Raw genomic sequence first — 19,800 nt, 5'->3', positions numbered from 1 at the left:
CAAAGTACTGGAAAAGACAATAATCTATTAAAACAGCACATAAAAACAAATATCCAATCCAATGCTGACATGTGGAAAGTAAGACATAACTAATGCATTACAGATTCCTTTAGCATGATGTACAGCTGTGCCCTCATACACTATTGCTGCAGTCATGCCAAACATCCCTTATTGGCGCGCCATGTCCTGTGCAACTTGCCTTGTGTGTGAATGAATCTGAAATTTGTTTATGAAGTGCTAGGATGCAGCTTTTTTCACACCATGATCCATTGTGCTTTGTATACAGATTCAGGGCCTTATTCCGATTTGTATGGAAATGCACAGACGCAGGGAAGCAGCTGTGCAATGCTGTACAAATAAAGGGGGTCATTCCGAGTTGTTCGCTCGCTAGCAGTTTTTAGCAGCCACGCAAACGCTATGCCGCCGCCCACTGGGAGTGTATTTTAGCTTAGCAGAAATGTGAACGGTTGTATCGCAGAGCGCCTGCAAAAAATGTTTGTGCAGTTTCAGAGTAGCTCAAAACCTACTCAGCGCTTGTGATCACTTCAGACTATTCAGTTCCGGATATGACGTCACACACCTGCCCAGCGTTCGCCCAACCACTCCTGCGTTTTTCCGCACACTCCCTGAAAACGGTCAGTTGCCTCCCAGAAACGCCCACTTCATGTCAATCACTCTGCGGCCAGCAGTGCGACTGAAATGCATCGCTAGATCCTGTGCAAAACTGTGTAATTCGTTGTGCCCGTACGTCGCGCGTGCGCATTGCGCCGCATGCGCAGAATTGCCATTTTTAAGCCTGATCGCTGCGCTGTGAACAAATGCAGCTAGCGATCAACTTGGAATGACCACCAAAATGCAGATGCAGCAGGAGGCGCCTGTAGGAGATAGACACCTATTGTAACCTTCTGCAAGATCCGAGTGTGCGTCTGAGGATGCAGCACTAGATCACCAATGCAACCTGCAATGTTAGCAGACCTCAACCAGATTGTGTAAACTGAAGCTTATGCTGGGTGAACGCTGGTTGATATATTAATATATATTGCAAGCCTGTCGGCGGTGTTTACCCCCGATATGTCTGTGAATGACATTGTTTACAGACATATCATGTCGGCTGTGCTGCACATCTTCAGATATATCGGCGCATCTGGCTGTGTGTACGGACGGTCTGGCGACCATCCGTACACTTGCTGCGGGGGACCAAACGTCACAGCTGGACGGGAAAATTTAAATGCCTTGTCAAAGTCACTCAGGTCCTTACACTTCCTGACCGACACGTTGCAAGGCTGATCAGTAAGTGGATATACTTACCTGGATCGGCCCTGCTGTCAACACGACGGCAGGTCTGCCGATGTGTCTGTCAGGTGTGTACTAAGCTTTACTCAGACTGGCCGTAGGATCTGGACAGCTGGGTCCAGGAAGTCTGCATCCGACGACACAGACCCTGAACCAAGCACGTCCTCGTTTTGAAGAACTGTGCTGGTTGCTGCCCCCAAACACCACGCAGCATGTCAATCATGCTGCAACGAAGGGCGGGCTGCAAATGGTATCGCAAAATCCGTCTTGCACATACGCAGACCATTAACCATCGGATTTGTACAGATATGTCTACATTCATCTTTACTGCAGTCATGCCAAGTAGTTCGTCGTTGGGTTTCAATTTTGATCCTTTTTTGCTGAAAATGCATCTTAGTCACAATGCATTGCGACTATGACGCACCAGGAGACTGTGCTGATTAATATGATATATGATACTTGTACATCTGTGTGCGACTGAGACTCTGAATCTGTATATGAAGTGCTACAATGTAGCAGCCGCTGCTTTTTTCCATGCCTAGTTCTATTTCTGCTCCGTATGCAGACTCAGTTGCACACAGATATACAAGTGTCACATACTGTATTGAATTAATCAGCAGTCTCTTGGTACATCTTAGTCACATTGCGTTATGACCAAGGTGAGTTTTTTTGCAAAAAAAGACGGCAGACATTAGCAAAGCTGCACGGGACCTGGTGGCTCACACACAGCAGGCATCTCGCGCTGCATGGCGTATTGAGGCTGGCTGTATGAGGACACATCTGTACATAATAGACTGGGTTTTTATACAAATCTGAATCAGGACCACAGACTCAGTCACACCCAGATATACAAGTGTCACATATGAAATGAATCAGTGCAGTCTTGTGAAGCAGTTACTGTATGTCAAATCACAGTGCGATTAAGATGCACATTTGGGCAAAAAAAGCTGCTATACCGCACTGTGCAGTTCATTCGCGCCAGGAGTCTCATCTCACGGCATATTGAGGCTAGGCGTATGAGGACACATCTGTGAAAGAAAACGTGGATCATCAGACCAGGCCACCTTCTTCCATTGCTCCATGGTCAGTTCTGGCAATCACATGCCCCTTGTTGGCGTTGTCGGTGGTGGACAGGAGGGCAGCATGGGCGTTCTGTCCGGTCTGCAGATAAGCAGCAAGCTGCGATGCACCTTTCTATCACAACCAGCATTAACTATTGCAGCAATTTATAATACAGTAGCTCTTCTGTGAGATGGGACTGGATGGGCTAGCCTCTGCTCCCCAAGCGAATCAATGAGCCTTGGGCACCCATGACCCTGTCACCTATTTACTGGTTGTCCTTCTATGGACCACTACTGGTAGGTACTAACCACTGCATACAGGGAACACCCCACAAGACCTGCCGTTCTGGAGATGCTCTCACCCAGTTGTTTCACCATCACACTTTGGCCCTTGTCAAAGTCGCACAGGTCTTTACGCTTGCCTATTTTTCCTGCTCTGGCCGAAAACATACTGGTAATTCAGACTGGGAGGTATATTCAATAAGTGTCGGAAGCTGCCGTCTTGTCGGAAAGACGGCAGCTTCCGACAGATTTAGGTCGGAAGGGGTTCCAACCTATTCATTAGAGGCTGTTTTTTTCCGACAAGTCGGGAATTCCTGACTTGTCGGAAAAAAACGTGGATCGGCGGAATAGCCACGGATCCACGTGCTTTTGTCGGAAACAAGGCCAAATCTGACATGATTTGGCCCCGTTTCCGACAACCTCAATCCGACTTTTAAAAAAGTCGGATTGAGGTGAGGAGACGGGGGAGCGGGGCGAGGGAGGGAGACAGAGGCGGCCACTGGAAGACACAGCTCCTCTCTGACATCCCCCCGGGCAGGCACCTTTCTCCCCGCAGCGCTCCCCGGCCAGCACAGAATGCTTCTGTGTGGCTGTCTCCAGCAGCTCCCTGTGATCTCACACACAGGGAGCTGCTGACAGCAGCAGCAGGATGGGAGAGAACGGGCAATCCAACAGTCGGATTTGGCCACCCTATTGAATGGGGCTTGTCGGATCCATTCCGACAAATGCATGTCGGAGTGGATCCCACTCTTATTGAATATACCCTTGTAAGGTAAAGGTGTCGAAACTGATGTGGTTGATTTAAATCATGTTTTATGCAATAAATATGATATTCAACATGTACAAACTGAAATCTATATGTGCAGTCGACACGAGTTTCCTTATATTCAATGACACCAGTTTCACTGCAAGTAAGTGACTGTTTGCTTTATGCACCTAGACTGAGCAAGCAGTTGGCCATGCTGGGACTTACAGTTCCACAACAGTTGTAGATCCGCAGCCTGCACTCCCTCTTGCGGACAGGGCATGCTGGTACTTGTAGAAGAAACCGACTGGATAGCAACATGTTGTCTAACCCCAGCTCACCGTGCATGCTGAGGCTTATAGTTCTACAACAGCTGGAGTGGAACAAGTTTTCTACCTCCGGTACATAATAAAGGACTTTAGGTCTGCAACGCGCACTATAGACACTTACCTGAGTTTATAGAACCATCCTTGTTGATCTGCAGTAAAACACGGGCTGGTGTATCAGAACGGGACACTCTGGAAGAATGCATTTGAACAAGTTGTAGCCGTGGGGTGGTTACGGGCTGGAAACGGTAAAACTGGAAGGTGAAGTAAATGGTCTGGGGCCAGTGTGTTGAGATGTTGTCCTCTTGCACACTAACAAACAGAAGTGAGAATGTAATGAATACTCTACCATACTGAATACATAAAACTGACAGCATTCATACAATTACCTGTAGCCAAGCAGTTTTAGGCAAATGTATCTATTGGCATACTCTCCCAGACCATCTGGGGGACTCACCAATTTATGGGGAGTTCCTGGGACTTCTGTAAGAGTAGGTCACCCAACGAAACAAGTGGGACGGGGTGCAATGACAATAGTCTCTTGGAATCACGCCATCTTGGCCCCAACTTCTCTCACAGCCTGGCAGTTCACCCCATTATGCTGTGAGGGGGCAGAAACTAGTGACGACGACAGCAACCAGCCACACTTCCCATGGTGATCAGCTACATCTCTCTCCCGTGTTGGGGAAAATGTAAACGTTGTACTGTAAGTACATACAGATGTGTCCCCTTACATCTTTGCTGCAGTCACACTAAACAGCCCTTCAAATCGTGCCATGACAAGGCGGGACTCTGTAGCGCCAAGCGTCTTTTTTTGCAATGTGTTCCACGAAAATGCATCGATACAATGCAATAGGACGCACGATCAGCTTCTGCTGATTAAACTGATCTGCAGCATGCCTATATTCTGTGAGTAATTGCGGCTGTATCTGCAGCTGAAATGCCACGTTCAAGAAAACACTGTAGCATAGCATTTTGTATGCATATACAGTCGCAGCCACACACAGAATATAGGCATGCTGCATATCATTTTGCATTGTGTTATATTGCGTCTAAGGAAAAAAAGATGTTCGGCGTCACATGGCACTCACGCATTATGTGTTATATGTGTTATATGACTTATAGCGCACAGAGCAAAGATGTAAGAGGACACATTCTGTACTCTAGCCAGCGAAGGTAAACAGAAATATGTTTTATAGTTTAGGACGTTACAGAATTAATTTCTGAAGCGCAAAACAGCAAATCCGCAGTGCAAAGTCAGCTGTGGACGCCGTGTCCCTGGCTTTGTGTCGGGGAGCAGAGATCTGTGAAGAAGCAGGGTCTGGACAAGAATAGGGGAGAAGTTAGCTGGACTGACGACACTCCTACAGAAGAGGAGCCAATAGACCTTGTTTTGCCGAGCAGAACAATAACGAGACTTCATTAAGCAGAGTAAGATTATTAGGATAAAATAAAGGAGGAGAAAGGACACTTTCAGGTTATAGCTCCCCTGCAAAATGACTAGAATTTGCCTGATGCAAATGGCTGCTGATTATGGTAATGGCTACTTTCACAAGTGGATGGATGAGGGCGCTGCGGTCGCATAGATTTGCACAACTCTGCATATTCACACGTATTTGCAGCTATGTAAAGTGGCAGATTTGCGTCCATCTCTCAATCAGGCTGAATGCCAGCCATTACTGGAATAATGCCCATGCACAATCGCACTAAACACACTTGAGGCCTGAACCTGAGTTGGACACTATCTGATATTCACGTTTACAGCCAATGTTTTCTCATATGCATCCCGGTTTTGTACGTACAGAGTTGCAGCACAGGTTTGGTTGCACAGTAGTGGGAAATGTGAGGGGCGTTCCTGGATGGTGACGGAGAGGTTAGAAGGGGGTGGCTAAAAAGACGCACAAATATGTTGCAACTTCTGATGGTGTCACAAGCATGTCACTGAAAGCAGGTGCCTACAGAAATGCTCAAACACCCACAAAGAAGGCCGTACTCAGATGGAGACAAGGCACCATGGGAACCACATATGAGGCCACACTTAGATGGGAAAACTGCACTTGGCATAGGGCAGGTGCAAGTGTCAACGGTTCAACCAATGCTGGCATCTAAAAATGCACCAAGCTGTATCTCAGCATCTACTGACGCGGACAGTGGGCTTCTGAATCATTACATGGAGGTACACCAGGAAAGGGTTTTGTCGCAGACACGTCTGCAGCAAATTACTCAAGGACAACGGTGACTGTGTCCAACTCAGAATGAGAATGTTTAGAAAAAAACTCACTTAAAATCAGTCTACCCCTGATGTCCTACTGTAATATCAATACCTGCAGTCATAGAAGCACCAGCGTCATTGTGAGCCAGCAGGTGCTACTATCAGTCAGCAGTGTCACTACAGACCTACTGGACTGTATTATAGACCTTTTCCTGAAGGGCAATGTGTGGGGTGTCTTCAATTAGAAGTGTTTTTCTGCTGGATTAAAGCATGTGTAAGTGTGCTTTAGTATTAAAGCATGTGTGGCAGGTCTTTAAAATAACTTTGCATGAATACTAAAATGACTGTGTGATTTGTGATACATCAGACTTCATTGTCTAGATCAATTCTGCAAGCAATAAATAAACCTGACAGTCAGGATTGCCACTCAGTGAACTTTTCTGGACTGTGATTGATTAGTGCATGGATCAATGAGTTGCACGGTGACTACATATTCATAAGAAGCTCGTCAGACACACAAAAACACACTCATCAAAGGAGTGCATAGTAATGTTACGTCTTACCTGCTGAAGGCCAGAAACTGCAGAACTATTTCATTACACTGCAGATAATCAGCTTCTTCTCGCTGGGGATTAAAGTTCACTGGACTGGATGGATCAATCACCTCTGCAACCTCCTTATTGCAGTCAAATATATCAGGGAAACCAACGGAGTAGAGTCGCGCCAAGGTGGCTCGAGACAGGGTGGAGGTGGTGCTGGAAAAGTAAGGCACAATGGTTAAATGTGATTTGCAGGAGAATCTAATAATATGTTTTAATATTGACATCATTTGTTTATTTACAGATAGAGCCATCTTTATCTTGGTCTTTAATATGATTAACTGAGCCAGGGCAGTCGGACTTAATCCCCTGATGTATTGTTCTCTCTTATTGTATTGCAGCTGAGAACAATAGATGAAAGATTTATGCTAATAAACCATGGTGTGCCTAGGTGCAGCACAGAAGCCAAGATGATCGTGTACTAACGTTTATTATATAGCGCCAGAAGATTCCATTGCACTTTACAATTGGAAACAAGATAATTTTAAAAACAAGACTGACGAGACAGCCATGAAGAGGTGAGAGGGCCCTGCTTGCAAGCTTACAGTCTATTGGGGAATAGGAATTTGATACATGAGGATAACTGCTAGAGATGGAGCCATCTTTATCTTGGCCAGGGCAGTCAGACTTAATCACCTGCTGTAATGACTTAATCCTCTGATGTATTGTTCTCTCTGTATTGTATTGCAGCTGAGAACAATAGATGAAGGGCTTATGCTAATAAACTATGGTGTGCCTAGGCGCAGCAGAGAAGCCAAGATAACCGTGGATCCATCTGTACATGCTGCATAGTGGTTCAGCCAGATTGCAGAGATTCTTGGTGGGCTGTATGATCCAGTGACACCGCAATGTTGGCCTGGGGTCAGACGGTTGTTTGAGTGTAGATAAGAATGTTACTGTATGTGTGAGCTGTGTAGAGGGCAGGTGGTTGGCTAGAATGTGATAAGCTTGCCTGAAGAGTTGAGTTTTCAGGGAACATTTGAAGGTTTGGTGACTAGAATGTCTTGTTGTGGTAGAAAGGATATTACAAAGATTGGGTGCAGACCTTGCACAAAGCGGAAAGGCCAACTTGTGAGAAATTTTGAAGAGTGAAGACATGTATGTTAGTGTAGTCTTCTGTGTAAGCCACTGGTTCCCAAACTCGGTCCTCAAGGACCCCCAACAGTTCATGTTTTCCAGGTCACCTAGCAGGGACCTATTGTCAAGTGTAATCTGGAGAGCCATATCTGGTGGCAATTCTAATTTACATGGTCATATCTGTTTCTATATTATCTAGTTCCCAGTCTAATATTCAGCACCACATCTTGGACCTAACTCAGATCCTGTTTGGTCCGCGTCACAAAGCGCAAAGTATCAATGTGCAGAACGTGTCCTATGGCTGCACACTTCAGTGACTGACAGTCTGCTGCCGTTTGGGGGAGGGGATGGGGCAGCGAAAGCCGCCGTTTCCCAAGACGTGTCACTGCTGTTTTGGGGGAGTGATGAGGCCAGCATAGGATGTCCTAGGATGCAGCTCAGATCTCTAATGCAAGCAGGAGGGGTCTACTTATACCAGATGCCTCCTGCTGCATTATTATATTAGTGCTATCGCTGCTGCTTCCAAGTAAGCAGCAGCAAAGCACTCTCCAAACACATCTGAACTGTTGTACATGGGGCCTAATTCAGACCTGATCGCTCGCTAGCTATTTTTTGCAGCACTGCGATCAGATAGTCGCCGCCTATAGGAGAGTGTATTTTAGCTTTGTAAGTGTGCGATCGCATGTGCAGCCGAGCGGTACAAAAATGTTTTGTGCAGTTTCTGAGTTGCCCAGAACTTACTCAGCCACTGCGATCACTTCAGCCTGTTCGGGGCCGGAATTGACATCAGGAACCCTCCCTGCAAACGCTTGGACACGCCTGCGTTTTTCCAAACACTCATAGAAAATGGTCAGTTGCCACCCACAAACGCCTTCTTCCTGTCAAACTCCTTGCGATCGGTCGTGCAAATAGATTCTTCGTTAAATCCATCGCTCAGCAACGATTCGCTTTGTACCCGTGCGACGCGCCTGCGCATTGCGGTGCATACGCATGCACAGTTCTGACCTGATCGCAGCGAAAAAACCTAGCGTGCGATCAGGTCTGAATGACCCCCACAGTGCCCAGAATATTTACTTACTCTCCCAGAATGTCCAGGGGACTACTACAATTCAGGGAGTCCTCCTGGATTCATGGGACAGTACGACACCCTCCAGGATACAATTTATCTCGTTATGCGGTCAATTTACCTACAATCAAAATCCCGACGGTCAAAATACCGACAACCATTGGCCGATGGTCAAAATCCCAACATTTAAAATACTGACAAGGTCAAAATTCCGACATGTAAAATGGCGACAGCTCAAAAAGTCGACATGAGTTTTTCATTATTTTTTCATTGAAACAGACTTGTTCATACATTACCATCCCAGTGGACCCTGCGAGGGGACAAAGTACACTTATACGGTGTCCATGTCGACACGCACACAAAAAAACAATGAAAAACGTGTCGACTTTTTGACCTGTTGACATTTTAAATGTTGGTATTTTGACCCTGCCGGGATTTTGACCGTCGGTCAATTGTTGTCGGGATTTTGATTGTAGGTATTTCATACTAAATCCTTCATCTCTTGTGCCATTATGCAAAAAGGAGAGTTATGGTACAGATGGAGCCGTGCTCATCTGAGGCGACTCCATCGCAAACAAGCACTCCTGGTGTGACTAGGCTCTCCGTCTGCCCAGTCACGCCGGGAGTGCACAGAGACGCTCTTCCATTCATAGAATAGGAGAGCGTCTCCGCCTGAGCGTGCACGCCTGCCCGGACGAAGATGCTCTCCCATTCTAATGAATGGGGCGCGTCTCCGTCCTGGGCACGCGCACCCAGTCGGAGACGGAGACGCTGAGTCCTAGGCACAAACGGAGCCACGACTAGTGTGGCTCCATCTGTAGACTTACCATTGTTAACTCTCTTTCTGCAAAGTACATTGGGTTTCACAGGGAAACATTGGGGAGTGTAGAGTGCATCTGGATCCAGAGGCACAAACAGGTAAAGCTTTAGCTGTCCCAGGATGCATAGAAGCTTCCTCTATAACCCCACCTCCAGGCACTGGGAGCTCAGTTTTGGTGACCAGTCCAATTCATGAAACAGGCAAGAGAGAAGGCAGATGTCAGTCACATAAGAACACAATCTCACGACAGGAGAAGGTACCAGGGTTAATGCCATACAAACCCAAAGAAACTAGGTGCATCAGGGTGGGCACCCTGTGGAACCCAATGAACTTCGCAGAAAGCGAGTTAACAAAGGTAAGTCTACCATTACACTCCTTTTTTGCAGCAGGGTACATTGGTTTCCACAGGGAAACATCGGGGATGTCCTAAAGCAGTTCCTCAAGAGAGGCAACGCGCCTTATGGATGTGAGATTCCAGCGTCCAAAGGATGCATCCTGGGAGGTGAAGATATCAAAGGCATAGAACCTAAGAAACGTGTTGACAGAGGACCATATAGCCGCCTTGCACAACTGTTCTGCAGATGCGCCACGGTGGGCTGCCCAAGAACGTCCAACAGACCGGGTAGAATGGGCCTTAATCGCAGCAGGAGCTGGAAGTCCAGCCTGCGCATAAGCATGTGCAATCACCATTCTAATCCATCTGGCCAAGTTTTGCTTATTCGCAGGCCAGCCACGTTTGTGGAATGCAAAAAGGACAAATAGGGCATCAGACCATCTAATAGAGGCAGTCCTGTCCACAGAGACACAAAGAGCCTTAACCACATCTAAAGACCGTTCTTTAGCCGACAAATCCGAAGAGATAAAGGCCGGAACCACGATCTCTTGGTTCAGATGAAAAAGATGACACCACCTTAAGCAACCGGGCCTAGTTCGGAGAACCGCCCTGTCACGATCAGAAAGGGCGGCCGACAGGACAAAGCGCCTAAGTCCGAAACCCTTCTTGCAGAGGCAATAGCAAGGAAGAAAAGGACCTTGGCCGTGAGCCATTTGAGGTCCACCGATTCAAGAGGCTCAAATGGAGATTCTTGAAGGGCTTTCAATACAATAAACAGGTCCTTAGGAGCCACTGTAGGGACATAGGGAGGCTGAATATGTAGATCACCCTGAGTGAATGTATGAAAGGCAATCTTGCGCTAAAACCATACCGACAGGCAGATATGTGAACCTTGAGGGAGGCCAGACGAAGACTCAAGTCTAAGCCTCTTTGTAGAAAAGCCAGAATTCTGGAAGTTCTGAATCTATAAGCGTCATAATTCTTATCAGCACACCAGGTGAAGTAAGAATGCCAAACCCTGTAATAAATCTGGGCAGAGGCTGGTTTGCCGGCCTTCAGCATAGTCTGAAAAACCATCTCCGTAAATCCTTTGGCCCTTAGGAGTGATGCTTCAAGGGCCACGCCGTCAAAGCCAAGTCCGGAAAGAGACAAGGGCCCTGTTCAAGGAGGTCTTGACGCTGAGGAAGTAGAAGGGGACGCTCTGTCGGGACACCCTGCAGGTCTGAGAACCAATGACATCTGGGCCACGCTGGAGCAACTAGAATTAGCATTCCTCCTTCTTGCTTGAACTTCCACAGTACCATGGGCAGGAGTGATACCGGAGGGAATATGTAAGGCAGCTGATCCGTGATTCGAAGACCTTGTGATTGTGTCGAGACGCAATTAAGGAAACCTGGAATGAATACTGCTGATATAGCTGGTTGATGGCGTTCCGCCCAACATAGAATTTTGGACACCTCCAACACTGACATGCGGCTTCGAGTGCTGCCCCGATAGTTTATGTAAGCCACTGTAGTGGCGTTGTCTGATTGTACCTGAACAGGCCTATTCTGTACCAGAGGCAGGACGAGAGACAGTGCATTGAACACTGCCCTCAGCTCCAGAATATTGATCGGAAGTAGTGATTCTTCCCCAGTTCAACGACCCTGAAACAAGTGTTGCTCCAACACCGCTCCCCATCCCCGAAGACTGGCATCCGTTATCAGTTGGATACAGTTGAGGATCCAGAAGGGATAGCCCCTGCTCAATTGCCGATCCTGTAGCCACCATCACAGCGACAGACAAACCACCGGAGTCACAGAGACCTTTTGGTATCTGATCCGATGAGGTAGGCCGTCCTACTTGTATAGGAACTAGTGATGTGCACTGGACATTTTTCGGGTTTTGTGTTTTGGTTTTGGATTCGGTTCCGCGGCCGTGTTTTGGATTCGGACGCGTTTTGGCAAAACCTCCCTGAAATTTTTTTGTCGGATTCGGGTGTTTTTTTTACAAAAACCCCTCAAAAACAGCTTAAATCATAGAATTTGGGGGTCATTTTGATCCCATAGTATTATTAACCTCAATAACCATAATTTCCACTCATTTCCAGTCTATTCTGAACACCTCACAATATTATTTTTAGTCCTAAAATTTGCACCAAGGTCGCTGAATGACTAAGCTAAGCGACCCAAGTGGCCGACACAAACACCTGGCCCATCTAAGAGTGGCACTGCAGTGTCAGACAGGATGGCAGATTTAAAAAATAGTTCCCAAACAGCACATGATGCAAAGAAAAAAAGAGTTGCAATGAGGTAGCTGTGTGGCTAAGCTAAGCGACCCAAGTGGCCGACACAAACACCTGGCCCATCTAGGAGTGGCACTGCAGTGTCAGACAGGATGGCAGATTTAAAAAATAGTCCCCAAACAGAACATGATGCAAAGAAAAAAAGAGGTGCACCAAGGTCGCTGGATGGTTAAGCTAAGCGACCCAAGTGGCCGACACAAACAACTGGCCCATCTAGGAGTGGCACTGCAGTGTCAGACAGGATGGCAGATTTAAAAAATAGTCCCCAAACAGCACATGATGCAAAGAAAAAAAGAGGTGCAATGAGGTAGCTGTGTGGCTAAGCTAAGCGACCCAAGTGGCCGACACAAACACCTGGCCCATCTAGGAGTGGCACTGCAGTGTCAGACAGGATGGCAGATTTAAAAAATAGTCCCCAAACAGCACATGATGCAAAGAAAAAAAGAGGTGCACCAAGGTCGCTGGATGGTTAAGCTAAGCGACCCAAGTGGCCGACACGAACAACTGGCCCATCTAGGAGTGGCACTGCAGTGTCAAGTGTCAGACAGGATGGCAGATTTAAAAAATAGTCCCCAAACAGCACATGATGCAAAGATAAATTAAAGAAAAAAAGAGGTGCAAGATGGAATTGTCCTTGGGCCCTTCCACCCACCCTTATGTTGTATAAACAGGACATGCACACTTTAACAAACCCATCATTTCAGCGACAGGGTCTGCCACACGACTGTGACTGAAATGACTGGTTGGTTTGGGCCCCCACCAAAAAAGAGGCAATCAATCTCTCCTTGCACAAACTGGCTCTACAGAGGCAAGATGTCCACCTCCTCCTCATCGTCCGATTCCTCACCACTTTCACTGTGTACACAGATTATTAATTCGTCCCCACTGGAATCCACCATCTCAGGTCCCTGTGTACTTTCTGGAGGCAATTGCTGGTGAATGCCTCCACGGAGGAATTGATTATAATTAATTTTGCTGAACATCATCTTCTCCACATTTTCTGGAAGTAACCTCGTACGCCGATTGCTGACAAGGTGAGCGGCTGCACTAAACACTCTTTCGGAGTACACACTGGAGGGGGGGCAACTTAGGTAAAATAAAGCCAGTTTCTGCAAGGGCCTCCAAATTGCCTCTTTTTCCTGCCAGTATATGTACGGACTGTCTGACGTGCCTACTTGGATGCGGTCACTCATATAATCCTCCACCATTCTTTCAATGGTGACAGAATCATATGCAGTGACAGTAGACGACATGTCAGTAATCGTTGGCAGGTCCTTCAGTCCGGACCAGATGTCAGCACTCGCTCCAGACTTCCCTGCATCACCGCCAGCGGGTGGGCTCGTAATTCTTAGCCTTTTCCTTGCAGCCCCAGTTGCGGGAGAATGTGAAGGAGGAGCTGTTGACGAGTCACGTTCCGCTTGACTGGACAATTTTCTCACCAGCAGGTCTTTGAACCTCTGCAGACTTGTGTCTGCCGGAAAGAGAGATCCAACTTAGGTTTTAAATCTAGGATCGAGCACGGTGGCCAAAATGTAGTGGTCTGATTTCAACAGATTGACCACCCGTGAATCCTGGTTAAGCGAATTAAGGGCTCCATCCACAAGTCCCACATGCCTAGCGGAATCGCTGTTTTAGCTCCTCCTTCAATCTCTCCAGCTGCTTCTGCAAAAGCCTGATGAGGGGAATGACCTGACTCAGGCTGGCAGTGTCTGAACTGACTTCACGGGTGGCAAGTTCAAAGGGTTGCAGAACCTTGCACAACGTTGAAATCATTCTCCACTGCGCTTGAGTCAGGTGCATTCCCCCTCCTTTGCCTATATCGTAGGTAGCTGTATAGGCTTGAATGGCCTTTTGCTGCTCCTCCATCCTCTGAAGCATATAGAGGGTTGAATTCCACCTCGTTACCACCTCTTGCTTCAGATGATGGCGGGGCAGGTTCAGGAGTGTTTGCTAGTGCTCCAATCTTCGGCACGCGGTGGCTGAATGCCGAAAGTGGCCCGCAATTCTTCGGGCCACCGACAGCATCTCTTGCACGCCCCTGTCGTTTTTTAAATAATTCTGCACCACCAAATTCAATGTATGTGCAAAACATGGGACGTGCTGGAATTTGCCCACATGTAATGCACGCACAATATTGGTGGCGTTGTCCAATGTCACAAATCCCCAGGAGAGTCCAATTGGGGTAAGCCATTCTGCGATGATGTTCCTCAGTTTCCGTAAGAGGTTGTCAGCTGTGTGCCTCTTCTGGAAAGCGGTGATACAAAGCGTAGCCTGCCTAGGAATGAGTTGACGTTTGCGAGATGCTGCTACTGGTGCCGCCGCTGCTGTTCTTGCTGCGGGAGGCAATACATCTACCCAGTGGGCTGTCACAGTCATATAGTCCTGAGTTTGCCCTGCTCCACTTGTCCACATGTCCGTGGTTAAGTGGACATTGGGTACAACTGCATTTTTTAGGACACTGGTGACTCTTTTTCTGAGGTCTGTGTACATTCTCGGTATCGCCTGCCTAGAGAAATGGAACCTACATGGTATTTGGTACCGGGGACACAGTACCTCAAGCAAATCTCTAGTTTCCTGTGAATTAACTGTGGATACCGGAAAAACGTTTAACACCGCCCAGGCTGCCAAGGCCTGAGTTATCCGCTTTGCAGCAGGATGACTGCTGTGATATTTCATCTTCCTCGCAAAGGACTATTGGACAGTCAATTGCTTACTGGAAGTAGTACAAGTGGTCTTCAGACTTCCCCTCTGGGATGACGATCGACTACCAGCAGCAACAACAGCAGCAGGCGTTACACTCAAGGATGCATCGGAGGAATCCCAGGCAGGAGAGGACTCGTCAAACTTGACAGTGACATAGCCTGCAGGACTATTGGCGTTCCTGTCTAAGGAGGAAATTGACACTGAGGGAGTTGGTGGTGTGGTTTGCAGGAGCTTGGTTACAAGAGGAAGGGATTTAGTTGTCAGTGGACTGCTTCAGCTGTCACCCAAAGTTTTTGAACTTGTCAATGACTTCTGATGAATGCGCTCCAGTTGACGTATAAGGGAGGATGTTCCTAGGTGGTTAACGTCCTTAGCCCTACTTATTACAGCTTGACAAAGGCAACACACGGCTCGACACCTGTTGTCCGCATTTCTGTTAAAATAATTGCACACCGAAGAGGTGATTTTTTTTTGTAATTTGACCAGGCATGTCAATGGCCATATTCGCCCCACGGACAACAGGTGTCTCCCCGGGTGCCTGACTTAAACAAACCACCTCACCATCAGAATCCTCCTTGTCAATTTCCTCCTCAGCGCTAGCAACACCCATATCCTCATCCTGGTGTACTTCAACAGTGACATCTTCAATTTGACTATCAGGAACTGGACTGCGGGTGCTCCTTCCAGCACTTGCAGGGGGCGTGCAAATTGTGGAAGGCGCCACCTCTTCCCGTCCAGTGTTGGGAAGGTCAGGCATTGCAACCGACACAATTGGACTCTCCTTGGGGATTTGTGATTTAGAAGAACGCACAGTTCTTTGCTGTGCTTTTGCCAGCTTAAGTCTTTTCATTTTTCTAGTGGGAGGATGAGTGCTTCCATCCTCATGTGAAGCTGACCCACTAGTCATGAGGAACATAGGAGAGGGTCTCAGCCGTTCCTTGCCACTCCGTGTCATAAATGGCATATTGGCAAGTTTACGCTTCTCCTCAGACGCTTTTAATTTAGATTTTTGGGTTATTTTACTGAACTTTTGTTTTTTGGACTTTACATGCTCTCTACTATGACATTGGGCATCGGCCTTGGCAGACGACATTGATGGCATTTCATCGTCTCGGCCATGACTAGTGGCAGCAGCTTCAGCACGAGGTGGAAGTGGATCTTGATCTTTCCCTATTTTACCCTCCACATTTTTGTTCTCCATTTTTTAATGTGTGTAATTATATGCCAGTAATATATCAATAGCAATGGCCTACTGTACCGTACTGCTATATATTATATACTGGTGGTCAGCAAAATTATGCACTGTCCTCCTACTACTGCGCACAACAACTAAAATGTACCACAGGTATGGATGGATAGTATACTTGACGACACAGAGGTAGGTAGAGTAGTGGACTACTGTACCGTACTGCTATATATTATATAATGGTGGTCAGCAAAATTATGCACTGTCCTCCTACTACTGCGCACAACAACTAAAATGCACCACAGGTATGGATGGATAGTATACTTGACGACACAGAGGTAGGTAGAGCAGTGGACTACTGTACCGTACTGATATAATACTGGTGGTCACTGGTCAGCAAACTTCTGCACTGTCCTCCTACTATATACTACAATGCAGCACAGATATGGAGCGTTTTTCAGGTAGAGAACGTATAATACTGGTGGTCACTGGTCAGCAAAACTCTGCACTGTCCTCCTACTATAAAATACTGGTGGTCCCCAGTCCCCACATTAAAGCACACTGAGCACAGATATTTGCAGCACACTGAGCACAGATAGGGAGCGTTTTTCAGGCAGAGAACGTAGATATTTTCAGCACACTGAGCACAGATATTTGCAAGCACACTGAGCACAGATATTTGCAGCACACTGAGCACAGATATTTGCAGCACACTGAGCACAGATATTTGCAGCACACTGAACACAACTGAGAACGCTGCACACGTCCTCTCCCTATCATCTCCAATGCACAAGTGAAAATGGCAGCGACGCATGGATCCTTATATAGAATACGAATCTTGCGAGAATCCGACAGCGGGATGATTAACCGAGCAAGGCGGGAGGATCCGAGTCTGCCTCGGACCCGTGTAAAATGGGTGAAGTTCGGGGGGGTTCGGATTCCGAGGAACCGAACCCGCTCATCTCTAATAGGAACAACCGTTGCAGAGGACGAGAGTGAAATTGAGTGTACTTTACCATGTCGAAGGATGACACCATCAGGCCAAGTACTTGCATCGCCGAGTGTATGGACACTCTGGAGCGATGAATGAAGTGCCTTATCCTGTCCTGAAGTTTCAGGACCTTGTCTGGAGACAGGAACAGTCTCTGACTGTGTGTATCCAAAAGTCCCCCTAGGTGCACCATGCTCCGAGGTGGGACCAGCGAGGACTTTTTCCAATTTATTAGCCATCCGTGGGCTTGCAGGAAAGTCACCATCAGTTCCAGAATCAGTAGGTCGTCCAAGTATGGAAGGATTCTGATTCCCTGGCGACGGAGGTGGGCCAACAAAACGGCCATGACCTTGGTGAAGATCCAAGGGGCCATAGCCAATCCAAACGGAATTGGTAGTAAAGAACGGCAACAGCAAACCGCAGGAACTGCTGATGTGAGACGGCAATAGGAATATGCCATATACGCATCCTGTATATACAGGGTTACCATATAGTCTCCGGGTTCCATAGCCAGAACTATTGAGCGCAGCGTTTCCATATGAAACTTGGACACTCTGACAAACTTATTCAAAGATTTGAGGGTGAGTTTAGGCCGGTAGGAACCATTGGGTTTCAGGACCAGAAACAGGATCGAGTAATAACCTTTGCCCCTCTGGGGCTGAGGAACTGGCACAACCACTCCAGTACTCAGGAGGGAACTTACAACCGTTTGTAGAGACTGCGCTTTCAATGGATCCGACGGGAGAGCCATTGTGCAGAAATGGTAAGGTGGACGTCTCCTGAATGAGACAGCGTACCCTGCTCATGTGCACTGGCAGGCCTCTACTAGCCGCATCCCGGGAAGCAGTGGCTGCGCGTGATGTCACGCAGCCTCCGCGGGCCGCCTCCCCGAACGCGCCTCCGTTGTCCAGACCACTTCTGTTGTCCGGAACGTTCTAACGCCATTGGCACGCCCCCTTCCGGCCCGCGACCGCCTCTGCCTGTCAGGCAAAGGCAATCGCAGCCCAGAGATGCTTTTAGCATCTCACTGGGCTCCCGGGGTGCGCACGCGCAGTGCGGCCGCTGCGCGTGCGCACACCATAAAAAAATTCAGACTGAGGTTTTGCCCATTAGCTAACAAATTTGCTGCTGCGATCAGATCTGAATTACCCCCATAGATTTACGGGACATTACTTCTCAATGGGGACTTTGCTAAGCAGGGATTAGGCACACAAAAAAAAGATTTCCTTTTGTCAGACAGCATTAATTAAATCAGTGATCCTCAATTCCTCAAGTACCTCCTAACAGTCCATGTTTTCAGGATTTCTTTGCGTCACTTAATGAATTGAACAATTACGCTGACCCATACACGTCTATGGGATAAGAGGTAAGCGGTACTACAGTACATAATTGAGCAATGGTTAGTTCAAAGATTTCTCTGGTGTTTTGATAAATTGAGAAAAGCTCAATGTCCATTGCAAATTATTCTGTACAGATGTGTCCTCATACATCTATGCTGCAGTCGCCCCAAACAGCCCTTCTCGGTCGCCAGCTCCCATGAAACTCTGCTAGAGTTAGGGAGTCTCTTCTGTGTCTTTTTTAACAATGTGACTAGGACGCACCGGGAGTCTGTGCTGATTAATGTGATATGCGACAGGTATAGCTATGTGCGACAGAGTCTCTGACTCTGCCTATAAAGTTCAACGATGCCGCGTCCGTGGCTTTCTCCACGCCAAGTTCCGTTGCGCTTCATATACAGACTTAGTCGCATACAGATATACAAGTGTCACATATCAAATTAATCAGCAGCGTCTCCTGGTGCGTCTTAGTTGCATTTTTGGAAAGAAAAGACGCCCAACGCTAGTGGAGTTGCACAGGACCTGTCAGCTCTCTCACGCCAGGTATCTCCCGCTGCGTGGCGTATGGAGGCTAGATGTAGGAGGACACATCTGTAGCAACTCTTAAGTATTACAGAAGCGTTAGGGATGATCACTTAACATATAAAGATTCCTTTACTGATGATATTTTGGAAATTTGGCCATAATTTATTTGCATGCTATCACTGATTCTCCAAGCAAGTTTGTCTGACTTTACTCTTAACATTTATTTTAGAACATCCTTCCTCACAATAGGGAAACATCTGGGAACTAAGCCAAAGGCAGCTGAACAATTCATAAAAACTAGGTTTTTCCATCTTCATCAAAAATGTGACTGATGTAAGAATTACCCAACAATCCCTACTGTCCCACTTACCACACATGATAATAATGTAGACTTCTCCCATATATTTTTTTACTGTTTATTGCTTTATTGGCATATGTGAGGGTGGAATACCCCTAAACTTTTCAGTATACTGTTTGGTACAAAGCAAGACCCAATTCACCTTCAAGGAAAACCAATGTGTGTCCCAGAAGCCAGACAATGGCACAATCAAAAAGAACCTAATTACGTCTTATAAGTTAGAGAATGTCAAGCACTTTCTTGCTTTTAAATCATTATCATAAGCCAGAGCTTTCCAGATCATCGGCTATGGCAGAGCTCCAGCAGAAGCTGGAACGGAGTGTAAATTGGTTTGTCTAAGCAAGATAAACACGTAATTTATTACAGTCTTCTGCTTTCCCTTTTCCAAATTTTATCTATGACAGATGATGAATTGCTGGAGTACAGTAAGGAAATCCATGTACAGTCCTCACATTTTTCGGCTGCATAGAAGATGCTATGCAGAAAAAATGCAACATAAAAACAAAAAATATAAAATGCATATTATATAAAGAGAAAAACATGTATATTAATATTGCAACATACTGTATAACATATAAAGGTAGGTAATTAGGTAATGCAT

General features: G+C 46.9%; 1 protein-coding gene and 1 long non-coding RNA gene across 7 annotated transcripts in view; one reads left to right on the top strand and one right to left on the bottom strand.

The window, feature by feature from the left end:
• Positions 1-19,800, bottom strand: part of NPHP4 (nephrocystin 4) — a 720,559-nt gene that overhangs the window by 157,662 nt on the left and 543,097 nt on the right. For all 5 annotated transcript variants that reach the window (XM_063943436.1, XM_063943435.1, XM_063943440.1 and 2 more), the window contains 2 exons: positions 6,483-6,674; positions 3,832-4,019 (listed from right to left, as the gene is read on the bottom strand). In XM_063943436.1, coding sequence (XP_063799506.1) covers positions 3,832-4,019; positions 6,483-6,674 — 380 coding nt within the window. The remainder of the gene's footprint in view (positions 1-3,831; positions 4,020-6,482; positions 6,675-19,800) is intronic.
• Positions 1-19,800, top strand: part of LOC134966581 (uncharacterized) — a 289,870-nt gene that overhangs the window by 173,756 nt on the left and 96,314 nt on the right. For both annotated transcript variants that reach the window (XR_010188671.1, XR_010188670.1), the window contains one exon: positions 6,860-7,036. This is a non-coding gene — a long non-coding RNA (uncharacterized LOC134966581). The remainder of the gene's footprint in view (positions 1-6,859; positions 7,037-19,800) is intronic.

The sequence above is a fragment of the Pseudophryne corroboree genome, chromosome 10 (assembly GCF_028390025.1).
Source record: "Pseudophryne corroboree isolate aPseCor3 chromosome 10, aPseCor3.hap2, whole genome shotgun sequence".
NCBI classification, from domain to species: domain Eukaryota; kingdom Metazoa; phylum Chordata; class Amphibia; order Anura; family Myobatrachidae; genus Pseudophryne; species Pseudophryne corroboree.
Note: the sequence above shows the minus strand (reverse complement) of the source record. Positions and strands in the feature narration are given on the sequence as shown.